At 48.7% G+C, this 25633-nt stretch overlaps 1 protein-coding gene across 1 annotated transcript; it reads left to right on the forward strand.

Annotated features, from left to right (window-relative positions):
* The first annotated feature begins 10180 nt into the window (after positions 1-10180).
* Positions 10181-17637, forward strand: LOC147748482 (uncharacterized). The gene is made up of 2 exons (XM_086936445.1): positions 10181-14053; positions 16552-17637. The coding sequence occupies exons 1-2, from the start codon at positions 13675-13677 to the stop codon at positions 17121-17123; spliced, it is 951 nt and encodes a 316-aa protein (XP_086792571.1). The 5' UTR covers positions 10181-13674; the 3' UTR covers positions 17124-17637.
* Positions 17638-25633: the final 7996 nt, after the last annotated feature.

Raw genomic sequence — 25633 nt, forward strand, 5'->3', positions numbered from 1 at the left:
ATTGGGGGTCTCAGTCTTCCCCTATCTAGACGACTGGTTGTTGAAGGCGGGCTCGCCCCAGACAGTCGTCCACCACCTTCAGATGACGGCAGACCTCCTGCACGAGCTGGGGTTCTCCATCAATGTGCCGAAATCACACCTGTGTCCCTCTCAGAAGCTCCTTTTCATCGGAGCGGTTCTCGAGTCTGCGCAGTTTCGGGTCTATCCTCCGGAACGGCGAGTCCAGGATATACAGGCTTTGATTCCCATCTTTCAGACGTTATCCCGGGTTTCGGTCAGGTTGACGCTGCGGCTGCTGGGGCTGATGGCTTCCTGCATCCTTCTGGTGCATCACACCCGGTGGCAGATGGGGGCTCTGCAGTGGGACCTGAAGTTTCAGTGGGCCCAGCATCAGGGCAATCTGTCCGACCATGTCTTGATCTCGGAGGGCACTGCAAGACAACTGCAGTGGTGGCTTACGGACCGCGATTGGGTCAGAGGCAGATCCCTCTCCCTTCCCCAACCGGAGCACATTGTTGTGACGGACGCGTCCCTCCAGGGCTGGGGAGGCCACCTGGGAGAGGCAGAGATCAGAGGCATCTGGTCTCCGGCGGAGTCCCGGCTCCATATAAACTTGTTGGAGCTCAGGGCGATTCGTTTGGCACTGAAAGCATTCCTCCCCTTTGTCAACGGGAGTGTAGTGCAGGTGTTCACGGACAACACCACCGCCATGTGGTACTGCAACAAACAGGGCGGGGTGGGGTCGTGGACCCTCTGCCAGGAGGCTCTGCGCCTCTGGCAATGGCTGGAACGTCAGGGCGTGACTCTGACGGTTCAACACCTGGCAGGTTCTCTGAACGCCAGGGCGGACGAACTCAGCCGTCGGTGCTCGATGGATCACGAATGGCGTCTGAACTCGGACGTGGCGCAAGGCCTCTTTCGGCAATGGGGAGAGGCTTGGTTAGATCTATTCGCCACAGAAGAGAACGCGCAATGTCATCAGTTCTGCGCGTTGGAGTTTCCAAGACGGCACTCGCACGGCGACGCCTTTCGGCGCGAGTGGAGTTGCGGTCTGTTATACGCCTTTCCGCCTATACCACTTCTGCCCAGAGTGCTGAAGAAGATCAGGCGCGACCGGGCCCAAGTCATCCTTGTGGCTCCGGACTGGGCTCGAAGGTACTGGTATCCCGAGCTACTCAGCATGTCAGTCGGTCCCCCGATCCGCCTGCCCCTTCAGGAGGACCTTCTGTCGCAGCAGCAGGGGACGGTCCTCCACCCGAACCTGTCCAGCCTCCACCTCCATGCGTGGAGATTGAGCGGCGGCAGTTGAGGCCATTTGACTTGCCTCCTGAAGTCTGTGATGTGATTCTGGCAGCCAGGCGTTCCTCCACGAAATCGGTATACGCCTGTCGGTGGAACAAGTTTGTGGCATGGTGCACAGCAAAGGCTGTGGATCCTCTTTCTGCCCCTCTTTCTGAGGTTCTTCTCTTCCTTCTTTCTCTTGCCCAGCAGGGCTCTGCTCTGGGCACTATCAAGGGCTACCTTTCTGCCCTTTCGGCCTTTCTGAGGCTGCCTGATCAACCTTCTTTGTTCAAGCCCCCCATTGTAACAAGATTCTTGAAGGGCATCACACATATGTATCCACCTGTTCCGTTTGTGATGCCTCAGTGGGACTTGAACCTGGTTCTAACATTCTTGATGTGTGCTCCCTTTGGGCCCCTTCATTCCTGTCCTCTCCGTCTCCTGACTTTGAGTGAGCTCCAGGCTCTTTCTGTCAAACCTCCTTTCATGTCCATTCATCCAGACAAGGTGGTTCTGAGAACTAGACCTTCTTTCCTGCCCAAAGTTATCTCTGCTTTTCACATCGGGCAGTCCATCACCCTCCCTTCCTTCTTCCCGCCTCCGCATCCTTCAAAGGATGAAGAACGGCTCCATCGTCTGGACCCAAAACGTGCGCTTTCATTTTATATGGATCGCACACACCAGTTCCGGGTGGATGACCAACTGTTTGTTGGCTACTTGGGTGCGAAGAAGGGACGGGCGGTACATAAACGAACCATCTCTCGGTGGGTCGTTCTGTGCATCAAAGCGTGCTACTCTTTGGCTCGGAAGGAGCCTCCTGTTGGGCTGAGGGCCCATTCCACTCGGGCCACGGCGGCTACTACTGCCCTGGGGCGGGGAGTCCCCTTGCAGGACATATGCCAGGCGGCTACGTGGGCCTAGCTGCACACTTTCGCGAGGCACTACTGCCTGGACGGTCAAGTCCGGAGGGATGGCTTCTTTGGCCGTTCTGTCCTCCAGGACTTTCTGGTGTAGGATTGTATTGGTTCCCAGACCCACCACCGGGGTTGGTATTGCTGGGGTATCTATTCTAAGGTAAGGAATCTAATACTAACGTGTTTCTTTCAGATGAACAAGTTACTTACCTTCGGTAACGATATATCTGTAAGAAACATTAGTTAGTATTAGATTCCTTACCGCCCCACCCATCCTCCCCGTTCTGCGAACTGATACCTAGGGTTTCGGACATCCCTTTCAGGGCCCTAGTTTCAAATGGCACCAGTGTTGGTTCTCACATGGCTCTGCGTGTTCTGGCGCGGAAAAGCTGTGTGCAAAGAACTGACGTCAGCGCGCGGAGGCGGCGTCTATATACTCCAGCGACGTCATCACGGCGCACGACGCCAACGACGGACGCCGAGCCGCAGGGGACGCCTGCAGACGACGCCTACCGACGCGCAGGGGTACTGCTACGCAAAAGTTTGCGGATCCAGACTGACGCCTGGGGTTATTCTAAGGTAAGGAATCTAATACTAACTAATGTTTCTTACAGATATATCGTTACCGAAGGTAAGTAACTTGTTCGTTAGGAGACTAATTTTTATTGTTTGGCTGGCATTGTTTTAAAGTACTATTCTGTTTAGTAAAAGCAGAAAAAAGTCCATTCTCTGTGGAAGAGTATCCCTTTTTCACCTCAGAGCATTGTTGAGGGTCACCACTGTTTCACCTGAACATAGAATAAGTTACTGAAATGCATAGGAGCCATAAGATGTTACTAGATAATTTTAGGATTTGCTTTCTGCTTAGGGTTGTGAAAAATTATAATTCTGTTTGTAATAGTGGTCACTACTTTCTCCTGTTGTCTATATGTTCTTAATAACGTGTTTTCTAGTGTTTTTTAAAACATGACGTTGTCATTTATGGGTGGGATTGTTTTTTCTACTCAATTGACTTCTGCTCCCACTTCCCAACCTATGTCTTTTCCTACTACTGCTTCTTTGCATTCTTTTCACCCTTTTCCTGAACATGAGAAGGCTAGAAGATCAGAATTCGTAAACAATTATTTTGTACAGTTTCTGCATCAACACCAGGTAGTAGTGAACATCACTAATTGTTGGGTGTGTGATCTTATGCCACCTACTACAGATAGAGGTATTCCCTATTTTGTCCTGCCATTTGTGGCCTTTGTGCTACTACATGTGTAAGGAGACCTGTCCCGATAGAGTTGCTAAGTAATAGGATTATGCTCCAGCAACATCTTGATGATCTGATGAATATAGACCTGGATTCAGATTGACATGAGTTTAGGTGATTGCCTATGTAAGGACAAAAGGAGGGACTGAGGTTCCGTGAATTCTGAACCTGGGTCATAAAGGTTTGGTAACAGCGAACCGTAAACAGTGAGTTCAGCAAGTATGAGGGTTTTCATCATGTTACACCGATGGATTCACTGTGTATTTGAAGATTTCGTTCTGAACCATGGGTTCCATTTTGTGCATGGCAGCCATTTTGTAGTTGCCCTCACATAGGCTGATGATTTTAGCTGACTTTTGAATGACCTGAGTGAACTGACCCTGTTGCCTGAAGCTGACCTTGTTAGACCAGTTCCTTGCCCAGTAGCTGATCAAGATTAAAGATCAGAGCACAGGAGATTGTAAAGTTTGGTATGCACGTACACACCCCTTATCCTACCTCTCATCTGTTTCTGTTTGTTCTTTTTATGACCTGTTTACGATATGGGTTGTGGTCTTTTATTATGGGTTTGTTCAGCTTGTGTAAGAAGGAATGTTTGGTTTTTTGCATGGTTGCAAAAGCTAGGACTGCCCTTACTGTTTTGCTGAGTCATTTAACCCTAAAACATATAAAAAGCCTCTGTTCTCTGTATTCCTCAGACTACCTCATTCAGTTACTACGGTTTCTGTGTGACGTGGCCTCATTTATTACATTTAATAAAGATGTCTTTTCATATTTCAGCTTCTGTGCCAAGTTCTTTATTGATATTAGTAAGACCCCTGAGAATGAAGGTTTTCCATTTCCTCAGTGTCACAAAAGTGACGCAACTCCCGCAATGGATCATTACACATGGGCAAGTCCCATGTGAAATGTGCCTGCGTCAGTCTTATGCCTGCCATCAGGCAGGCGTAAGATATTGACGCATTTGGGTCCTAGAAGTGGCGCAGTGAAATCTTATAGATTTCACTGCGTCACTTCTACTAGGCTTACTTGTGTGGGAACGCCCCCCCCTGTTTACATTATACCTAGCGCAGGTATAATGTGGCGCAGGGGTTTACAAAGTGACGCATCTACCTAGATGCATCACTTTGTAAATATGGTGCAACAAGGCACATTTTTTACGCCACTGGTGCGTCACAAAAAGTGACGCACCGGCGGCGCAAAAGTGATGCAAGGGCTCATAAATAAGCCCATATATATCTTTATTCTGCCTTTTCTTACTGCTGGGCTCAACCTGCCTTACTTAAGCATTAATAGCTAAAAGAAGAGATAGCATTTTTAGCATTTCACAAATTAAGTTCCAAGTCATTCCGCCTAATATGACATATCATATACTTTGTGATAATCTCTGTATTTCTGACTCTCTGCTCGTGGTCGAAACTCTGAGACATCCCAGAGCTGAAATACAAATTAAACCTTTAAAATGGATGAGATTAAACATCTGAACTACAACATTCGTTTCTGTACCAATAACTACCTTCAGTAATTGTGAATTGCATCTGTCCTTAAATTATTTGTAACATAACAAGCTCTTTAGCTGTACCATTTTGAATACACATTAGTATTTTTCAGTTTATCTTGGTAACAAACAATCTCTTCCCCACCACTGTCTATAGCCTTATAGCCCGCCGTAGATGGCTATACCTGCTATTAAAGGCCCTCTCCAGCGTTAAAGGACCGAGCCGAATGCGATGGCCTTTAACAAGGGAGAGGGACTTTAATATAGCCTTATAGCCCGCCGTAGCGGGCTGTACCGGCTATTAAAGGCCCGCTGAATCGGTAAAGGCCCGAGCCGAAAGCGAGGGACTTTAACGAGACAGCGGGACTTTAATAGCCAGTATAGCCCTGCTACGAAGGGCTAAAAGGCTATTAGAACATTCTGCCACTAGAGGGGAGAATGTTCTAACAAATTAAACAAAGGGTTCTCGAAGCTTGAGGGGATATAAATCCCCTCGAGCTTCGAGAAGCCTTTGAAGAACATTGGAATGTTGCTCTGCAGGCCTTTACCGGCCCTTAGAAGCAGGGAGCACTCCATTGTCTGCAATGGAGCTCCCAACATTCCAATGTTCTAATATAGTTTAATAACCTACGTGAGTAAAAAATAAAATATGAAACGTCTGTACAATCATTACTCTGGTAGAACAGTAAGTGCAAGAAGATTTCAGAATCGTACGAATGACTCAAGTAAGTAAAAAAAAAATCTTTCCCTGGAGCATGCTCTCTACATACCTTGGATAAATGACATTGAAAATCGGTACATTAATTTAGATATTCAAGAATATTTTGGAAACCCATGGTCTTTGCAACTCAACCAAAGATAAACTGAAGGCTCTGTTTGTTGGGTATTGTGATGTGGTTTGCAAGGAGGGCCATAAAACTAGAGTAATTTCACACTATCACTTGCTAACTACAGAGGACATTCAACCATATTTAGCTGGGTTATGAATATACAGCACAGATGTAAGTTTCGTTTTAATACAGTCCATCTTTTAGTAGTGTTCCCTGAAAAGTATGTTAGCATTGAGAACCTCCCTCCGTTTGCCTGTGATGACTTCTCAATACGAATTATTTTACAGATTTTATTCTGGGCTGAGGCATCATTACATTAAACCGCTGTTATGAAGTATACATTTTAACTAATGTCGATCTGCTTTTATTATTCCACAAAAGCTTTAAACCCCTGCTATCGGCATAGCCATTTCCAGTTTTATTTGGCTGGCCTGAAATATTAGAAGTTCACTGGCTTCTGAGAATTAATTTCTAGGATTTATTGATTTTTGCAAACTAGGTTTGTTCATTTATGTGTGATGAACTGTAATGATTATAGCTGCAGATGTTTGACTGTTTTATAGTTCTTAATTAATTGTTGGAATTTGATGATGTCTCCTATGATTTTAATGTGAACCGCATAAAGTCATTTGATGATGATAATAGTGTACAAATATTAAGTCTAAATCCTTGACCTCAAGTGCTATCCATAATGCTTCTCTGTAACCAACAGCCTTTGAATACTCTAGATGTAGCACATAGTATTCCAACCGCCCAATATGCTTATCACAACTGCGATTAGAAGTGCCTCTCTCTCCCACTTCAAAACATGGATTATTCTCCATTGAAAAACAACCTTAATACAAATTTAAAAATTAACTTAGATGTTACTTAGAAGAGGCTGTGATGAGTTGAAGATGCATGTTTACCTTAAAGTGGCAGTGCAGTTGTGTAAGTTAGAGTTTAGCTTTCTTGTTTGCTCCCCAGTATTAATCATTCTTTTAGATATAACAGGGAAAATAATATGAAACTATGTTGGTATCATATCCAAATTTGATTTTTAAAGCTAAGATTAACTTCAGATACTCATTTTCCATTACCTTTTTTGTACTGAAAAAGTGTTCAGAGATCCCTACAGGGGGTGGGCAGCTACATTCACAGTGAGAGTGGGATGGTCGATCCGTCACAGTGTTGGAGGCAAATCTATTAAGCAAACAACAAGAATGATAAGTTAACAATACAATATGGGTTTATTACTATACTGCAATGAGGATCAGTCACTACAGGAGAAAAGAAAGAAACTTTATTGCAGGATTTAAAAAAACCTTTGCACAGTACTAGAGATAAAATGTGTTGGTACTTATTAAATTGTAAAAATATAGATAAAAATGTGACACTTATTGGGTTGGATAACAGTAGGACCCTGGTAACAGTGATAAGAGAATGCCCAGCCCTCCACATGTCCAAGCTCTCTTATTTATGCCCTGCACTGCAGGTATTTTTGAAAACAATCCCTTCAAGATAATTGTGGCCAAGATTGTGTTTTGCAGTCTAAAGGTGACCAGCCTGTGCGCACAGCCCTTTATTTATGTCAATTGTGCTTTTGCCGTTCCAACGGGTTTTCTTATGTCAGCGTGCCCTCAGGGCAATAATTCTCAATATTGTGGAGGTCCATGGATCTGCGCCTCTGGCTGAGGTAGCGATCGGCATCTCCTCTTCCCTAGTTTTTTTTACTGCGCAGTCCATAAACCTCACCAGTGCGCAGTTTAAATGTGTGTTCCGTCAGTCGAAGCTGGCCAATACTGCAGATCTACATGATCTGACTTCCTTGTTATTCCAGGCACTCCATAGGAGGAACCTTCTTTCTTTCAGGAGGCTGGGGCACAGGCACACAACATGAATTATGTCTTCCCTCTGGTTGCCGCAGAATCGACATTTTTCCGGGGCTTGTTCTCTTTTCCATTTGGGAAGGTGGCAGGACAAGTTAATCACCCCCAATCTTAATTTAAAAAAACAGAGTTTAGTGCTTGCATTGAAGGTACAAGTTAAATAGCTCTGAGGTGTCAGCTGATCGTATGAGGTGAGAGTCGTCCAACCATGGCTTCTTCTTGCAAGGCTCGCCTTGTCTTCCATTGAGTAGAGCTTTTTTGTACTTTTTTTTGCTAGCCTTTTAAAGTCGTTTTGGCTGACATGTAGTTCCCATACATCACTCAGGCCTAAGGTTTTTAGCCCACTTGACATATATCGATGCCCCGCTTGCCATTGTTTTGTATTCAGATTGGACCATAGGTGTTCTGCTAAACTGCCCTCTTTTGATAACCTCAGCTTGTGGCAGCACATTTGGAAATTCATCATTCTACCCAATGTTTTCTTGCAGATGCCCAGTTCCAGCCTGATTTGTGCCGGTGACGTGAAAGATGGTAACTGGAAGACAGTTCCAATTTTTCTGTTGCTATAATTGTGTCTAATTGACCTCTGTCCAATCCATTATGCACCTCGCTTCCATATGTTAGGATTGGGATGACTTTTGCCTGCGCCACCTGTAGTGTTGGAGCTAATGTTGGGCCAAGTAATTCCTTATGGACGGAGCTGAGAACAAATGCTAGCAGTGTATCTTTCTTTTTTTGTTCTCCTATGTGGTTTTTGTATCTTCCGTTGTTGTTGAAGAGTACTTCTAGATACTTGTGACATTTGGATTCTGTCATTCTTTCAGAGTTTAAGACCCATGTCAACTTTTTTGGCCTTCCTGGGCGAACCGCCAAGATTTTTGTTTTCTTGTTATTTATCTCAAGCTCGTTCTTATGTGAGTATGCGGCAGATGCATCCATAAGTCTTTGTAAGCCCACCTTTGTGCTACTTAGGAGAACCACGTCAAATGAATATGAAAGGTTTGACAGCTGTAAGCTGCCTAGTTTAGGAGCATGAGAATTTACTGTGTTAATGGCTTCCGGGAGATCTGCTACAAATAGATTAAAAGGTGTTCAGAGATCCCCCGACATGAGTAGGGATATTCAATTCTTTTGAATTCAATGACTACTCCGATTACATGTTACTATTCCTTTTCTAAAGGGGGTGGGTAGTTTCATTCACAGTGAGAGTGAGACGGTAGATCGGTCACAGTGTTGGAGGGAAATCTATTAAACAAACACCAAGAATGACAAGTTAAAAATACAATATGGGTTTATTACAATACTTCAATGAGGATCAGTCACTACAGGAGAGATCAGTTCACCTCAAAGGCGCTACATCTTGATGTCTCTCTCTTTAGCTTGGAATCAGCTGTATTTATTCTGCCAAACCATAAAGGAATAGGTCACATGTTGACCATTGACGTAAGCAATGTTCACACAAGATCGCATCAGTAGATATAGCAATTTCTCGAATACAGAAGCGCACGTAGGTGGGCATAGCCTCACATGATGAGCGTTGAAACCCCTCTGTGGGTTTTGGTTCTCGAAATGTAGGCGGAGCAAAGACATATGTTCGAGGCATCTGAGCTGTAGATCATATGCTTTAGCATAGATCGCCATCTACTGTTGGGTCTGGATGTTTGCACTTTGTTTTTCTTCGAAGAAGTTTTTCCAGTCACGAGCTAGGTGACTCCACCTTTCGGTGATAGTGCGCATGTACATCAACTTCATCCTTAGATTGTTTTTTTTTGCCATCAGGTTTGGATGTGTATTGCTGCGCTCCGGTTCGTGATCGTTTTCTAACTCCTTCGACGCTCAATCCTCTACCCTCGACGGTCTTGTCATCGATCGCGGATCCCCATTCGACGCGCATCGTTTCAAATGAGAAAATCTTCGATCGAGAAACTTGAGGCGGGCAATTGGGCTTACTTGTGCCGACCGCGCTAGCAATCAATGGAACAGACTCCATTTAAATCTATGTCCCTGGTTATGTCCCTGGTGTCGTGCTCAGTTTCCACGCACCGATTTGCACGAGGTCTGCAACCTCTGCTTATCCCCAAACACAGCAAAAAGGACTGTGACGCGTGTTTATCGTTCCGATCGAAGAACATTTGTGATCGTCTGGCTCAACACCACGAGATGCAACATCACAGTGGCTCCGTACCGGACATCTTTGGCGAAGATCCTGATATCCAACATCCAGTTGAAGGAGCCGAAGAAGAAGAGCAGTTCTCCGTGTCGAAGCAGACTCTTAAATGGAAGAACAGCACATTACTCCGGGTCAGCGTATCATGAATACTGATTCTCCTGTGCCCAGTCAACATAAAACAAAGGCTCCCGTACCCCCTTTGCCTTCGGGTTCAGGTCGGCACTGACAAAAAAATTCAGATGCCACGCCTTTCAGCCGGGCTAAGAAAAATAAAGAGAAGCCTTCCGCGCGGACTCGAGCCTGCCCCATTCTGGTGCTGAACCAACACCTTCGGAACCGAAACATAAGTCAAAGCATCTACCAGTCACCACACCACTGGGACCTAAGACTACACCTTCGACGCCGAAGACTTTGGAGCAGAAAGTCCCCACACCTGAAGGTTCGGAGCCAAAATCCTCCACACCTACAGGTTCGGAGCCTAAATCCTCCACACCTAAAGGCTTGCAGTCGAAACCTCCTGCACCGAAACAATTGGAGCCGAAATCTTCAGCACCAAAAGGCTCGGAGCCGAAACCTTCGACACCCAAAGGGCCGGTGTCGAAATCAGCACATAAAGAAAAGGACACTCCCTCCACAGAGTCTCGGTCTGATGAACCACCTTTTGATCCAAAACAGAAAAGACTTGTCATTAACCCTCAAACAGGTCACATTCATGCCACTCTTCCCAAAAAAACAAAAGATTGATCTCTCAGAGGACTCTCCTATACCTCCTAAGAAAAAGGATATGGGTACTAACCCTTCTCCCCTTTACATTTCTCCTCCCTCTCCTCCTCCTAATCCTAATTTGATTATCACACCATCAAATTCACCACCACCTCCACTTTCACCTACCACACAGGATGACGATTATGGGGATGGGGATGCGGACGAAGAGCAGTATATATCACAAGATCAGGATATACCACAAGACACTGACCCTTGGGAAAATTATGATAAGGAACCGGATACAGACAACACCCCTGACCTCTATCCCTCTAGACTCACACTTTACCAATGCTAAAAGGCATGTTAAAGCACACAGATGAAGTATTTAAAGACCGGGATAGGGCAAGAATACTCACACCCAGAGTAGACAAGAAATATAAACCCACTCCTACCGATCCTGCTTACATCAAAGGTCAGGTGCCTTTGGACTCTCTTATAGTCTCTAACGCTTGCAAGAGAGCTAACTCTCAAACCACAGGTGAGGCCTCCCTCATGACAAGGAGTCCAAGCTCATTGATGCCTCAAGTAAGAGAGTGGCTACAAAGGCTGCAAATCATTGGCGTATTGCAAACGCTCGGGCTCTGCTAGCACGCTATGATAAGGCTCATTTCGCTGAATTAGTATGCAACATGCAAAATGTAATATCACAATTTCAGCCTCAACACTTGTTACCAGCCCGAGTATTTATGCAATTGTTCGGAATGATGGCTTCTTGCATTCTAATTGTTCCTTATGCAAGACTCCAAATGCGTCCCCTACAGGAATGCTTAGCACGGCAGTGGAACCAGGCTCTGGGTCTGCTGACAGATCTAGTGTTGGTGGACGGCTGCACCCATCGCTCTCTGCAGTGGTGGAACATACAAAACCTTTCCAAGGGGCGGCCATTCGTTGCCCCGGTTCCACAGATAGTGCTAACAGCAGACGCATCGCTCACTGGTTGGGGAGTGCATCTTCAAAAACATACCATTCAGGGCATGTGGACTGCACAACAAAAATAACTCCACATAAACTACCTAGAACTGCTAGTAGTTTTTCTAGCACTAAAGCCTTTCAACTGCATTTAGTAGGCAAATCTGTCTTAGTTTGGACAGACAACATGACAGCAATGTACTACATACAAAAACAGGGGGAGAAACACTCTTTACAGCTTTCACTACTAGCTCACTGCATCTGGAGATGGGCCATACCTCAAAAAATATATCTCCTTCCAGAACACCTTCCAGGAGTAAACAACTATATTGCAGATCTGCTAAGTTGTCAGCGACAGGAGATCCACGAGTGGGAACTATATCCTCAACTCCTTCTCCATTCTTCCGCATGTGGTGTTACCCAGAAATAGATCTGTTCGCCACACTCCTCAACGCAAAATGTCAAAGCTTTGTGTCCAGGTACCCACACCCATTGTTCAAAGGCAATGCCCTATGGATGAACTGGTCAGGAAGATTTACATACGCTTATCCACCTCTCCCACTAATTCCGTTACTGGTTCAGAAACTCAAACAGCACTCCCTGACACTGATCCTAGTTGCTCCCATGTGGGCCGGACAACCCTAGTTCGCAACCTTGGTGGAACTATCAGTAGTTCTTCACCAAAAACGATATATTTCCCCTAGGTTTCTCACTCAGAACCATGGAGAGATAAGACATTCAGATATCAGTCATCTCAACCTTGCGATCTGGCATGTGAAATCGTAGAGTTTGGCTACATTAATCTTCTGCCAGACAGCATGAATGTTATCAAAGAGGCTAGACGCCCTACCACAAGAGCATGCTAGGCAGCAAAGTGGAAGCGATTTGGACTTTACTGTAACAACAATTAGGTGAATCCACTAGATGCTTCTATGTAAAACATCATTTGTTATCTGTTACACCTTCAGCGTTCTAATTTAGCGTATACATCTATACGCTTACATCTTGCTGTAATAGCTGCATACCTGCAAAACAGACAACGTCTCTGTTTAGAGTGCCCAATATTAAAGCTTTTATGGAAGGACTTAAAAGAATCATGCCTCCTAGACCTCCACCTTCTCCGGTGTGGAACCTAAACATAGTTCTTGCAAGACTCATGGGTCCACCCTTTGAGCCATTGCACAAATGTGAACTACAATTTCTCACATGGAAGGTAGCCTTCCTTATCGCCATCACATCTCTAAGAAGAGTGGGTGAGCTTCAGGCACTAACTATAAAAGAACCATTTTTGCAAATACACCAAAACAAAGTGGTTCTTAGGACTAATCCCAAATTTGTACCCAAAGTTGTCTCTGCCTTTCAAATCAACCAGTCTGTTGAGTTGCCTGTATTATTCCCTCAACCAGATTCAGTGGCTGCTCTTCACACATTAGGGGGTCGATTCCGATTCGGGAAAGAAAACCGTCCTACGATTTGTATTTGTAGCCGTTTCCAAAGATTCCGTCCGAATGTAAACGAACCGTACGAAAAAGTAGCGAAAAACCGTACGATACGTACTCGGCTACTGAACCGTACAATTTGTAAACATGGCGTACGACCCGCCAAGTACGATGCTGATCGGAGACCGTGAACGAGATTCGTACGGGAAATGTCCGTCGCATATGAACTGCGATTTGTACGCAAAACATCGCGTATGAGAGAACCGCACAATAAAATACAAAGCGAACCCCCCCTCAATGAAGGGCACGTGTACCCCGCTAATACGTCGCGTATGCTAGATCCACACAATAAAGTACGAAACAAACCCACCTCAAAAAACACAGGTGTACCCCTAAAACAGCACAAGGAGTGTACAAACCATTGGAAATCAATGTCCTGTCCAAATTCAAAGTGACAAACAGAGGGCCCAACTCAGACCCACCCCTTATAACACACCCACCCAAAAATTCAAAGCAAGCCACACCCGCAAATGGAGCAATAAAAGGGGCCCACACACACACAAACCAGCATCCTTTGCAACATACACAATTACATACAGAGACTGACAACACACCAACAACCTCATACATCCACCTTCACGCATACCCCCAATCATATTCAGACCCACACACCCCCTTCACATTCAGACCCACAATCCCCCATCCATACACACCGTCACCCCTCCAATCACATTCGCACCACAACATGTCTGCACAAAAGAATCCAAAGTTCACAAACCAGGAGATGGAGATCCTTGCAGATGAAGTCATCAGAGTAGAGCCACAGCTGTTTGGTGCATTGGTCAGACAGACCAGCATAGCTGACAAAACCAGGCTGTGGGAGAGGATCATCAATAGGGTCAATGCTGTTGCACCCATCAGGCGCACAAGGAAGGATTGCCAGGCCAGGTGGTACGATCTGCGGAGGATGGTCAAACGCAAGATGGATGAGGACTACGCCAATAGCCAATTCACTGGAGGTGGTGGTCCCCGCAGACCAGTACAGTACCAGCCCTGGGAGGAGAAGGTCATGGCCCTGCTACCAACGGTGGGAATACATGGAATTCCAGGAGTCGTGGAGCCTGGTGAGTATACCAGCAACTCATGTGAAATGGGGGGGGGACCCAGAAGTCACACAAAATAAGAAGGGTGAGTGTAGAGGACTCCCAGCAGTGCCCAGACATAGGAGGGGCTTGTGCAGAGGACTCTCAGCAGTGCCCAGACATAGGAGGGGTGAGTGCAGAGGACTCCCAGCAGTGCCCAGACATAGGAGGGGTGTGTGGATATGACTCCCAGCAGTGCCCAGACATAGGAGGGGGGTGCGGATATGACTCCCAGCAGTGCCCAGACATAGGAGTGGGGTGCGGATATGACTCCCAGCAGTGCCCAGACATAGGAGGGGGATGTGGATATGACTCCCAGCAGTGTCCAGACATAGGAGGGGGTGTGGATATGACTCCCAGCAGTGCCCAGACATAGGAGGGGGGGTGCAGAGGACTCCCAACAGTGCCCAGACATAGGAGGGGAGTGTGGATATGACTCCCAGCAGTGCCCAGACATAGGAGGGGTGGCTGTATATGTCTCCCAGCAGTGCCCAGACATAGGAGGGGGGTACGGATATGACTCCCAGCAGTGCCCAGACATAGGAGGGGAGTGCGGCTATGACTCCCAGCAGTGCCCAGACATAGGAGGGGTGTGTGGATATGACTCCCAGCAGTGCCCAGACATAGGACAGGGGTGCGTATATGATTCCCAGCAGTACCCATACATAGGAGGGGTGAGTGCAGAGGACTCTCAGCAATGCCCAGCCATAGGAGGGGTGAGTGCAGAGAACTCCCAGCAGTGCCCAGACATAGGAGGGGTGAGTAGATATGACTCCCAGCAGTGCCCAAACATAGGAGGGGGGTGCGGATATGACTCCCAGCAGTGCCCAGACATAGGAGGAGTGAGTGCAGAGGACTCCTAGCAGTGCCCAGACATAGGAGGGGGGGTGCGGATATGACTCCCAGCAGTGCCCAGACATAGGAGGGGGGTGTGGATATGACTCCCAGCAGTGCCCAGACATAGTAGGGGGTATGTGGATATGACTCCCAGCAGTGCCCAGACATAGGAGGGGGGTGTGCAGAGGACTCCCAGCAGTGCCCAGACATAGGAGGGGTGGCTGGATATGACTCCCAGCAGTGCCCAGACATTGGAGGGGTGTGCGGATATGACTCCCAGCAGTGCTCAGACATAGGAGGAGTGGCTGAATATGACTCCCAGCAGTGCCCAGACATAGGAGGGGGATGCGGATATGACTCCCAGCAGTGCCCAGACATAGGAGGGGGATGTGCAGAGGACTCCTACCAGTGGTCAACAGCATGGGGTGGGTGCAAGGCTCATGGCCAGAAGGCTGCAAGGGGGATTTTGAGGGAGGTTAAACTTTGGCCAACCCTATCACCACTGCTGTGTACGCACAAGCCCAATTGCAATCATCCCATATGGTCCATATACACACCCATGGACCATGCTCAATGTACAGGAAGTGAGAAAGTACTGACAACATAGCTGACACTGGGCCATGGTGTATGCTGCACAAGGTCATCCTGTGACCAGTGCAAACACTAACATCAGGACAACAAGCACAGATATCTTAAACTGGAACTCACCACCACGGTTATGGCAGCATGCTCCATGGGGGGACAGCCACACCAGGAGTGAGGCCCAGTTCCAACGCACACTCCAACTACCAGCACAGCCTGTCACACACACCCCTTACATAAACATAGCCAGCTGGAACAGGCAATGTAGTGGCCCACTGTCACAACCGTCCTGTAACACTGCAAATACCGATATGATTAAGCATTTAAGAAAAAAATGCACAGGCCTGTATCACAAGTCACTTGCACTTATACCACGATGACATAGCTACACCTTACTGACGCAGAGGACGTACAAATATTACTGCAATGGTGCTGGGTATTGACAAGGAGATGCACCTTGGAGATGTGTCACGTTCTAAAGTCCTGCGGCAGAAGTATGTGGACTTCTCATGGTGTGTTCGTGTTGTGGTGTGTGATGGCTGCCTGTCACAGCACATCAACACCTCCCGAAAGTGGCTGAGTGAAATCTTAAAAAGTTCACTCAGCCACTTTTATGCGCATGCTGCCTCAAAAACCTGTGCATGCCTGAAGCTGACGTATGGAATGACACAGCATTGTGCAGATAGGGCTACACAGAGCATTGCTGGATCTGCGTTGCACCAGCGACACAACTCAAGCAATGTGCCACTTCCATGGCACAGATGTGGGATGCAGCTGTACTGTTATCACACTATGGGGATCCACAGTGTGAACGTGTTGCATCCATGCTGGCATAGCTGTGGTGCACAATGACTGCCAAATCACTGCTGATATGCCTGGCTGTGCCATTCATTGTAAATACACCCTCACATTAAAATGTGTCCTGAACACAGATCAATCTGACACCACAAGTGAACAGTGTGAACATTCCAAAGCAGGTGTAGCAGTGATAATGACAATGTATATGAAAAAGATTTATTGCATTACATGGCATTAACATCGTCTGTCTCTCACACCCACAGGGCAACGTGCACAATCTACCCCCAACCAGGGGGGAGAAGGATCACAGGCGCAGACTCCACAGGACCCTGATCCCACCAACAGCGACGCCTCTCACCACTCCATGGATGACACAGACCAACCTGGCACCTCTGGATCCCAAACCCGTGCAGCAGCTGGATCAGGGGCATCTGCGCCAACCACCTCACCCACTCCTGCCACATCCCAGCAGACAGCTCGGAGCCCTGCCCACAATCCACAACTGAGCCAGTCTGACAATGAGGGACAAGGTTCGTCGGACACCCAGGAGGAGGCAGACAACACCACCACTGTCAACCCTCAGGTGTCCCGGCGACCCGATGTGCCCACAACAGCAGGCCAGGCTCGTGTGGGCAGGGGTGGTGGGAGTGGCACAAGGCGGAGGCGAGAACCTGACCAGCAAGCTGACGGGCCCGGTATGTCTGAACTCAGAAACATCATTGGAGGGATACCGACGGGATACCAGGGAGTTCAGCCAGGGAGTGGGGGTCCAGCAGGCCGAGCAATACGCCAGTCAACGATGACACCAAGGACGGATGGAGGCAAGACTGGCTGAGCTCTTGGCGGTGCAGAGGGACATAAGCCATTCACTCCGTCGAATTGCTGACAACATGCAGCACCCTCCCTGTGTCACCAGGCCAGAAACATCCAGTCAAAGACTGTCAACAGCCACAGGGATGGAGGAGGAGGTGGAACCATCCGACGGAGAGTCCCAGGCATCGTCAAGGCCTGCATATGAGGGTCCCCCAAGGAAGGTGGGTCATCCACGGAGAAGACGTTGAGAGGCAGAGGGCCATGCACATCTCCCAGGTCACCTGGTCTGGCATCTTGCCTTTCTGTGCAACAGCATCACCCTATTGACTGTCACACTCTCCCACATGCACTTGCTGGTCTCAGTGTCACCAATGATGCCAAACACTGTGCTCTGGAGTCTGTTGCCTGAAACTGCAAGGCATCACATCTCCTTCTGTGAACTTTGGATTCCCCCCATTTTTGTACAGCACCTAGCACCTACTCACATTTCACTCACAAGTTGGAGAATAATAAAAAAAAACACAATACGTATTGATGTTGAAGTATGTTTTACCTGACGCAACAGCATACGTGTCGGAATATGTCAAAATATGCCACAGTGTTAAACAAACACAAGCCATCCATACACTGGGATATGAGTCTGGTTGTGGACACACATAGGTCACAATGTATGATCAACTACATCCATGGAGGGTAATACTCACACGGGACGGTTACTATCTGCTATGGGGGGGGGGGGATATACTGCTCTGACAGACAGTTATGTAAGAGTCTCATGAAGGTGTACAGGTCATGGGTAATGTGTTGGTGGGTATACACCCGTTACAACGCAACTTTTACTCCGCACTACCATTACAACGCAGGCATTACAACGCATGACATTACAACGCATTGCGCTGGGGGGCGCTCTAGGATAAGAGGTAAGTTTAATTTACTATCCAACACCTTCCCTAGGGTCCACGGGGAATGGAGTTAGAATAGTAAATTATACTTACCACTATCCAGCACCTCAAAGCGCTATGCGTTGTAATGGTATGCGTTGTAAAAACCGCGTTGTAATGGTATGCGGAGTAAAAGTATGCGTTGTAACGACATACATCCGTGTTGGTGTCCAGGGAGGGACTACCAGGTCTGTCTCTTGATGTGGGATAACTATCACCCGCATGCAGTTGTACTGTGGATGTGATGAATGTTGCCCAGGGCAAGGGTGGCTGGATGGACTACAGGCAACGTGGTGTTGGATGGGAGACGTCCATATTTCTCTTTTTGGTTTGTGGTTGTGGAGTGCCTACTGAGTGTGGCTGAGGAGGATGAAGGTCTGCCTGCAGTCACTTTACAGTGGGACTCTCAAACAATCAATAAAACAGGATGTTTGCAAAGTGCGCTACATACCCGTGATGGTTTCAAAGCGCTGGGTGGAGGGGAGGGGACTGCGAATGATGGAAGAGCCAGGTATTGTGGAGTTTTGTGAAGGGCAGCAGCTCCTGGGTCTGATGTAGGTTGGTTGGGAGAGTCTACAAGGTCTTGGTGGCGAGGTGGGAGAAGGATCTGCTGCCAGCGGTGTATTTCTGGATGCGAACAGTGGCGAGGGTGAGGCTAGCAGACCGGAGGCTGCGGGTGGGGGTGTAGAAGCTGAGTTGGTCGTTGAGTTATGCTGGTTCGGCGGTTTGTAGGGCTTTGTGTGCGTGGATGAAGAGCTTGAAGGTGATCCTCTTGTTGACGGGGAGCCAATTCAGGCCTCTCAGGTGGGGTGTGATGTCACTGCGTTGGGGAGCGTCGAGGATCAGTAGTGCCGAGGCATTGAGGATGCGTTGCAGCCGTCTCAGGAGCTTGGTTGATGTCCCTGCGTAGAGGATGTTCCGGCAGTCCAGTCTGCTGGTGACGAGGGCCTGGGTGACGGTTTTTCTTGTGTTGGAGGGGATACATTTGAAGATCCGTTGGAGATTTTGCAGGGTGTTGAAACATGACGCAGAGACCGCGTTGACTTGCTTGGTCATGGAGAGTGCGGATTTGAGGATGACCCCTAGGTTGTGTGCGTGGTTGGTGTGTGCTGGGCCTGTTCCTAGCGATGTTGGCCACCAGGAGTCACCCCAGGCTGATGGGGTGGTGCTGAGGATGATGACCTCCGACATCCTTCTTTCTGCTTCAGCCTGCTGTCCATCATCCATTCTGCAACGGCCTTCATTCCCCTGTGGAGGTTGGTTTTGGTGGTGTGGGTGTCTCTGGTGAGGGATATGATAATATGGGTGTCGTTGACGTAGGAGATGATGTTGAGGCGGTGTTTTTGAGTGATATGGGCGAGTGGTGCCATGTAGATATTGAACTGTGCCGGGCTGAGGGATGATCCCTGTGTGTCGCCCCAGATGATCTTGGTGGTCTTGGAGCTGAAGGGTGGGAGGCGGACGTTCGGGGTACTGCCAGAGAGGAAGGATGTGGTCCAGGCCAGGGCCATCTCTTGGATTCCTGCGTCATGGAGGCGTGCTGTTAGGGTGCAGTGGCAGACCGTGACGAATGCGGCGGATAGGTCCAGAAGGATGAGTGCGGCTGGTTCTCCTTTGTCCATCAGGATCCAGATGTCGTTGGTGGTGGCGATGAGGGTGGTCTCGGTGCTGTGGTTGCTGCGAATGCCGGACTGGGATGGGTCCAGGATGTTGTTCCCTACTAGGTAGCGGGTCAGCTGTCTGTTGACAATCTTCTCTGTAACGTTTGCGGGGAAATGGAGCTAGGAGCTGGTCCAGAGGTTCTTTGGGTCATTGGGGTCTGCCTTGTGTTTCTTCTGTAGGGTGTTGATCTCTGCGTGTTTTCAGCTCTCTGCAAAGGTTGCTGCCTCTAAGGAGATGTTGATAGTTTTTCGGAGATGGTATGCGATGGCTGTGCCTGTATTGTTGAAAACGTGGTGAGGGCATGGCTCAGATGGGAATCCGGAGTGGATCGAGTACATGATCTTGCTGGTGTCTTCGTTGCTGATGTCGGACCAGGCGGTCAGGCGACTGGCGCGTGTGGGGGTGGCGGGGGTGGTGGTCTTGGTGGTGGATGAGGGTGTGTTGGTGTTGAAGCTGTAGTGGATGTCAGTGATCTTGCAGTGCAAGAAGGTGGCCAGTTATCTGCACAGGTCTTGTGATGGGGGAATGTCGTTGGTGTCGGACGTGGGGTTGTAGAGGTCTTTCACAATGTTGATGAGCTCTTTGGTGTTGTGTGTGTTTTTGTGTAGGTGGTCCTTGAAGACAGTCCTCTTGGTAGTCCTGATGAGTTGGTTGTGTGGGTGGGTGGCGTTCTAGTGGGCTGTGTAGCTGTCTGGTGTTCATTTGCAGAGCCAGTTCTCCTCCAGTTTCCAACAGGTGCGTTTGGAGGGCCGGAGGTCTTTGATGAACCAAGTGGCTTTCTTGTTGTGATAGGTTGCAGAGGTCTTGAGTGGGGCAAGGGTGTTGGGGCAGTTGTTGATCCACTTTTATGATGTTGATGGTGGTGTTGGGGTCGGTGGGATCAGTGGGTGGTCCCAATGCGAGGGTGGTGGTCACTTGGTCCTTGGTGACCTTGCTCCAGCAGCGGCGGGGCAACTGTTGGGTGGGGTGTTGTTTGGTTTGCTTCCTGAAGGTGAAGTGGACGCATTTGTGGTCAGTCCACTAATGTTTGGTGGTGTGGTTGACAGAGACGTGGGGACTTGCGGACAACATGCGGTCCAGTGTATGTCCAGTGACGTGTGTGGGTGTTGTCACAAGCTGTTTGAGTCTGAGGTTGGCAAGGTTGTCGATCAGGGCATTGGAGTTGGCGTTGTTGTTGTTTTAGAGTTTAAGTTCAGGAGGATGTAGTCCATGGATGCGAGGGTGTGTGTGCTGATGAGGTTGGTGATTGTGTCGCTGAAGTTTGGTGGGTGTGTGGGTGGTCTATAGACAAGAGTCACTCTGAGGCTGGTGTTGGGGTCGGTGTGGATCTGGAAATGCATATGCTTGGCGGTAATGAGGGTGTCGTTGCTGTTGTTTGTGACTCTGAGGGAGTCCTTGTGGATGATGGCGATTCCCCCTCCCACTCTGTTGGTGCGGTCTCTGCGGGAGATTTGGTAGCCCTCTTGGATGGCAATGGCGATGTCTGGTGCCAGAGTGACGTATAGCCAGGTCTTCGTCAGGAAGGCAACGTCAGGGTTGGTTGAGTCTAGGAGGTCCCAGAGTTCAATGGCATCCTTGCGAGGGAAGTGGGTGTTGAGGAGGATGCATTGGAGGTGGTGGGTTCTCTGTTTGATGGTTTGGGGGGCCGGATGCTGTTGGTAGCTGCAGTTCCAGCAGGTGAAGGTCCCTTGGGTGTTGTTTGGGGTAGCCTGGTAGCAGGAGTTATCACGTCCGGGGTTGCGTGCGTGGAGGGTACTGGAGTCGTAGTGCAAGCTGGTGTTGCTGTGGCTTTGGGGTCCAGGGGTTTTGGCGCTGGGCGTTGTCCAGGCGCGGACGGGCACAGATAGCCTTGCCTTTGGTGCACCTTTGGTGCGCCAGTGGTGCACCCGCTGTGCACGTCCGCTGCGCGGACGCACAGCGTCAGGCATTTTAAAGCAGGGAGAGTGGTGAATCTGAGAGGCTGGAGCATGGTGGCAGGGTGGCGTTGCCGCAGGGGCAGCAGCGTGAAGGGTTGCGTAGAAGCAAGGGGGCAGGTGTGTTAAAATAAATTGCATGAGCCCGCCTTAGCGGCTACAATGGAAAAACAGAGCACAGCGTACACTGAGGAGGAAGATAATACAAGTTACAAATCACTGGGTAAAGTGCAGTAGGCAACCGCAAGTGCACAGTGGAAGGCTGGCCACAGAAAGTGCCAAGTCACGCTACACGCAGTAGCGGGCAGGGAACAAGAGGAGCTGTTCGGTGGCAGGGGGAAGACCTGGCCTGTAAGCAGGGTCAAGGGTCACTCTTGACTCTTGTAGGTATCTCAGGTGGACGGTCATGCGGCTGTGGCAGGGGATATTGATGATGAGGTGTGCGCATGCGCCCTGGGTGTGCAAATGTCCTCCTGGAGTCTTGCTCTTCTTCCTGTGTAGAGGTTGTTGACGTAGTTGAGGCGGATGCTGTTGTGGACCTGGGTGGCTGTCTGTCTTGACTAGGAGTGGATCTAGCTGAAGGTTGGTTCCAGCATGTGTATGGACTTGCATCATGAGTTAGCGATGGTGTGGATTTGGTGAACTAGATGCAAACATTGATGTAGCAATGCAGGATGGTGGTGTGTCTGTCCTCCAGGCAGGAGTAGCTCTACCACTGAACCATTTTTTTCATGATTAGCTGTGGGCCTGCGTGCTGAAGTACTAGTCCAATGTCTGAGGAGCAATCAGGAAAGTTGTGTTGAAGCCCAGTGGTTTAAGATTTTAACTCAATTTATGTTAAAGCCTCTCAGCTCAATTAGCATATGTGCTAATTGACAACCAACCCGGAAGCCAACCCACCCTACCATCTGCTGACCATCTACCCCCCGTAAATACCCTTAACGCCTGGAACCCAATCTCCACTGAGGACACCATCCGCCTGATGAATTCCATCCACTCTGGATCCCCCACAGACCCATGCCCTCACCACATCTTCAACAAAGCAGATTCCGTCATAGCTCCGCACCTCCGAGACGTCATCAACTGCTCCTTCAACTCCGCTACCTTCCCAGAAGACTGGAAACACGCTGAACTCACCGCCCTTCTGAAAAAACCCACAGCGGACCCCACCGAACTCAAAAACTACCGCCCCATCTCGCTTCTTCCATTCCCGGCCAAAGTCATCGAGAAAGCCGTCAACAACCAGCTCGCCGCCTTCCTCGAAGCCAACAAATCACTCGACCCCTCACAATCTGGCTTCCGAGCCAAACACAGCACTGAGACCGCCCTCATCGCAGCAACAGACGACATTCGAACTCTACTGGACAATGGAGACACAGTCGCCCTCATCCTCCTCGACCTCTCTGCAGCCTTCGACACAGTCTGCCACAACACCCTTTTACAACGCCTCAGAAACATCGGAATCCAAGGAAAAGCACTGGAATGGATCACCTCGTTCCTCACCGGAAGAACCCAGAGAGTCCGCCTCCCACCATTCAAGTCCGAGGCCTCTGAAATCATCTGCGGCGTACCTCAAGGATCCTCACTCAGTCCCACCCTCTTCAACGTATATATGAGCCCCCTCGCGGCCATCGCCCGCCAACACAACCTCAACATCATCTCTTACGCGGATGACACTCAACTGATCCTTTCTCTCACCAAGGACCCCAGCACCGCCAAAACTAACCTACACGAAGGAATGAAAGAAGTCGCCGAATGGATGAAACAAAGCCGTCTGAAACTGAACTCAGACAAAACAGAAGTTCTCATCTTAGGTACTTCCCCCTCTGCATGGGACGACTCCTGGTGGCCGGAAGCCCTCGGAAAAGCACCCATCCCGACAGACCACGCACGGAACCTTGGCGTCATCCTGGATTCTTCACTCTCAATGAACAGACAAGTCAGCGCCGTATCCTCTTCCTGCTTCAACATTCTTCGCATGCTCAGAAAAACATTTCGCTGGATCCCCTCCGAAACAAGGAAAACAGTCACCCACGCTCTAGTCACGAGCAGACTGGACTACGGAAACACCCTCTACGCAGGTACCACCGCTAAACTCCAGAAGAAACTACAACGAATCCAAAACGCCTCAGCCAGGCTCATATTAGACATCCCACGCAATGAACACATCTCTGGTCACCTTAAAGACCTCCACTGGCTACCCGTCAATAAGAGGATCACTTTCCGACTGCTTACCCACGCACACAAATCACTCTACGACATCGGACCAGATTGCCTTAATTCTCGAATGTCCTTCTACACCCCCTCCCGCCAACTTCGCTCTTCCAGCCAAGCCTTCGCCACTGTACCTCGCATCAACAAGACCACCATGGGAGGCAGATCCTTTTCTTACCTGGCTGCCAAAACATGGAACTCACTCCCCGCTTACCTTCGCCTCACCCAGAATCACCTAGCGTTCAGAAAGCAGCTTAAAACGTGGATATTTGACAAATAATCCTCCTCCCCTTCCTAAGCGCCTTGAAACCCTCTGGGTATGTAGTGCGCTATACAAATTTTATGACTTGACTTTATGACTTGACTAATCCACTTCCCCTACTGACCCCCTGACCACAAACCACTACAACAGCCTTGGTAAGATACACTATCAACACTGAAATGTCATGTGGAACCCTTAGGTCAGATTGGTCTCTAACCCGGATGTGTGGAGACACACGTTTATCCTGCACATCTTTAGTTAAGGTAACACAGATCCTGTTTAAGCTTCCAATCATACACCAAGATCTATCTATCAGGCCTGGCAAAGAATTATGTGAAATTTTCTTGTAAGCAACTGATGCCCTTTTTTGAAGGAAATAGCCTCCTTCATTACTCACTATCCAGCTTCCATCCCACCCATACTAAACAGGTGGCCCTCATACACCTGGGAGGTAGATGGAGGTTCCAAGGCAGCGTTGATGCTGTCCCACTTGTCTACAGCATTTGACACCATAGACCATCACAATCTTCTGAACCACATGAAGACCATAGGTGTGTGGTCCTCAGTGCTGAACTGGATATTGTCATAACTATCTGACTGCACACATCAGGTCCGCATCTACAACATCGACTCCTTAGTCAAAACACAGAAGTGGTGTATGCCGCAGAGCTCTGCTCAGAGTACGCATACTTTGGAAATATTTCCTTTACCACGCTGGCTGATTCGATTGCCATGTCAGGAGTCTAAATGATATCATATGCAGAGGATCTTCTGAATCTAATCAACTTAAATTCAGTCAGAGCTGCACATTTTGAGCATCACCACAATTGGTACTTGGTGTAGTATGTGACTCTGGGGGTGTACCTCACAAACTTTTAACAATCATACTCCTGGAAAGTTGGTGTCGTGCTTGTGGGTGGTTTACTATCCATCTGTGATGGCAATGTAGAAGTAGTGTGCGGGGCTTACGTACAACCAGGATCTCAGTAATGATGGTTTTGTGTTGTGCTGTTGTGTTGATGAGGTAACAGAGTCAAATGTTGTGCTGGTGTAAGTAGCATGTGTGCAGAAAGACGCACATGACCAGATTGTACGGACATGCACTATTATGTGTGGCAGTGCGGGGTTGGCAGTATGAGTTGCACACACAGCCTGCGAAGCTGTAATGTGTGCTCTTAGGGGTTGCCTGATACCAGGTGCATGATTGTCTGGTGTTCACTGTGTGGCGGGTGGCAGGAGCATGAGTCCGTAGTGTAACCTGTGTCAATGAATGACCACAGGGCCTTGCACTGTGCACGTTGCAGGCGTTGACAGGCCTGCCTTTGTCATGGATGTGGTGCAACTGTGGCACGGACACAATCACCAAATATGATGGCCACAGGACCAGGCACCAAAAGGCCAAGTGGGGCACAGGACAAACAGCGTCAGCAAGTGTTGCATGACGGTTGTGGGTATTAAGCTCAAACAATAAATACACAACCATGTATGTCAATCACTATATGGACCATCACCTATTACAAACACCATTCATGTTGAACCA

The sequence above is a fragment of the Lissotriton vulgaris genome, chromosome 1_1, assembly GCF_964263255.1.
Source record: "Lissotriton vulgaris chromosome 1_1, aLisVul1.2, whole genome shotgun sequence".
NCBI classification, from domain to species: Eukaryota; Metazoa; Chordata; class Amphibia; order Caudata; family Salamandridae; genus Lissotriton; species Lissotriton vulgaris.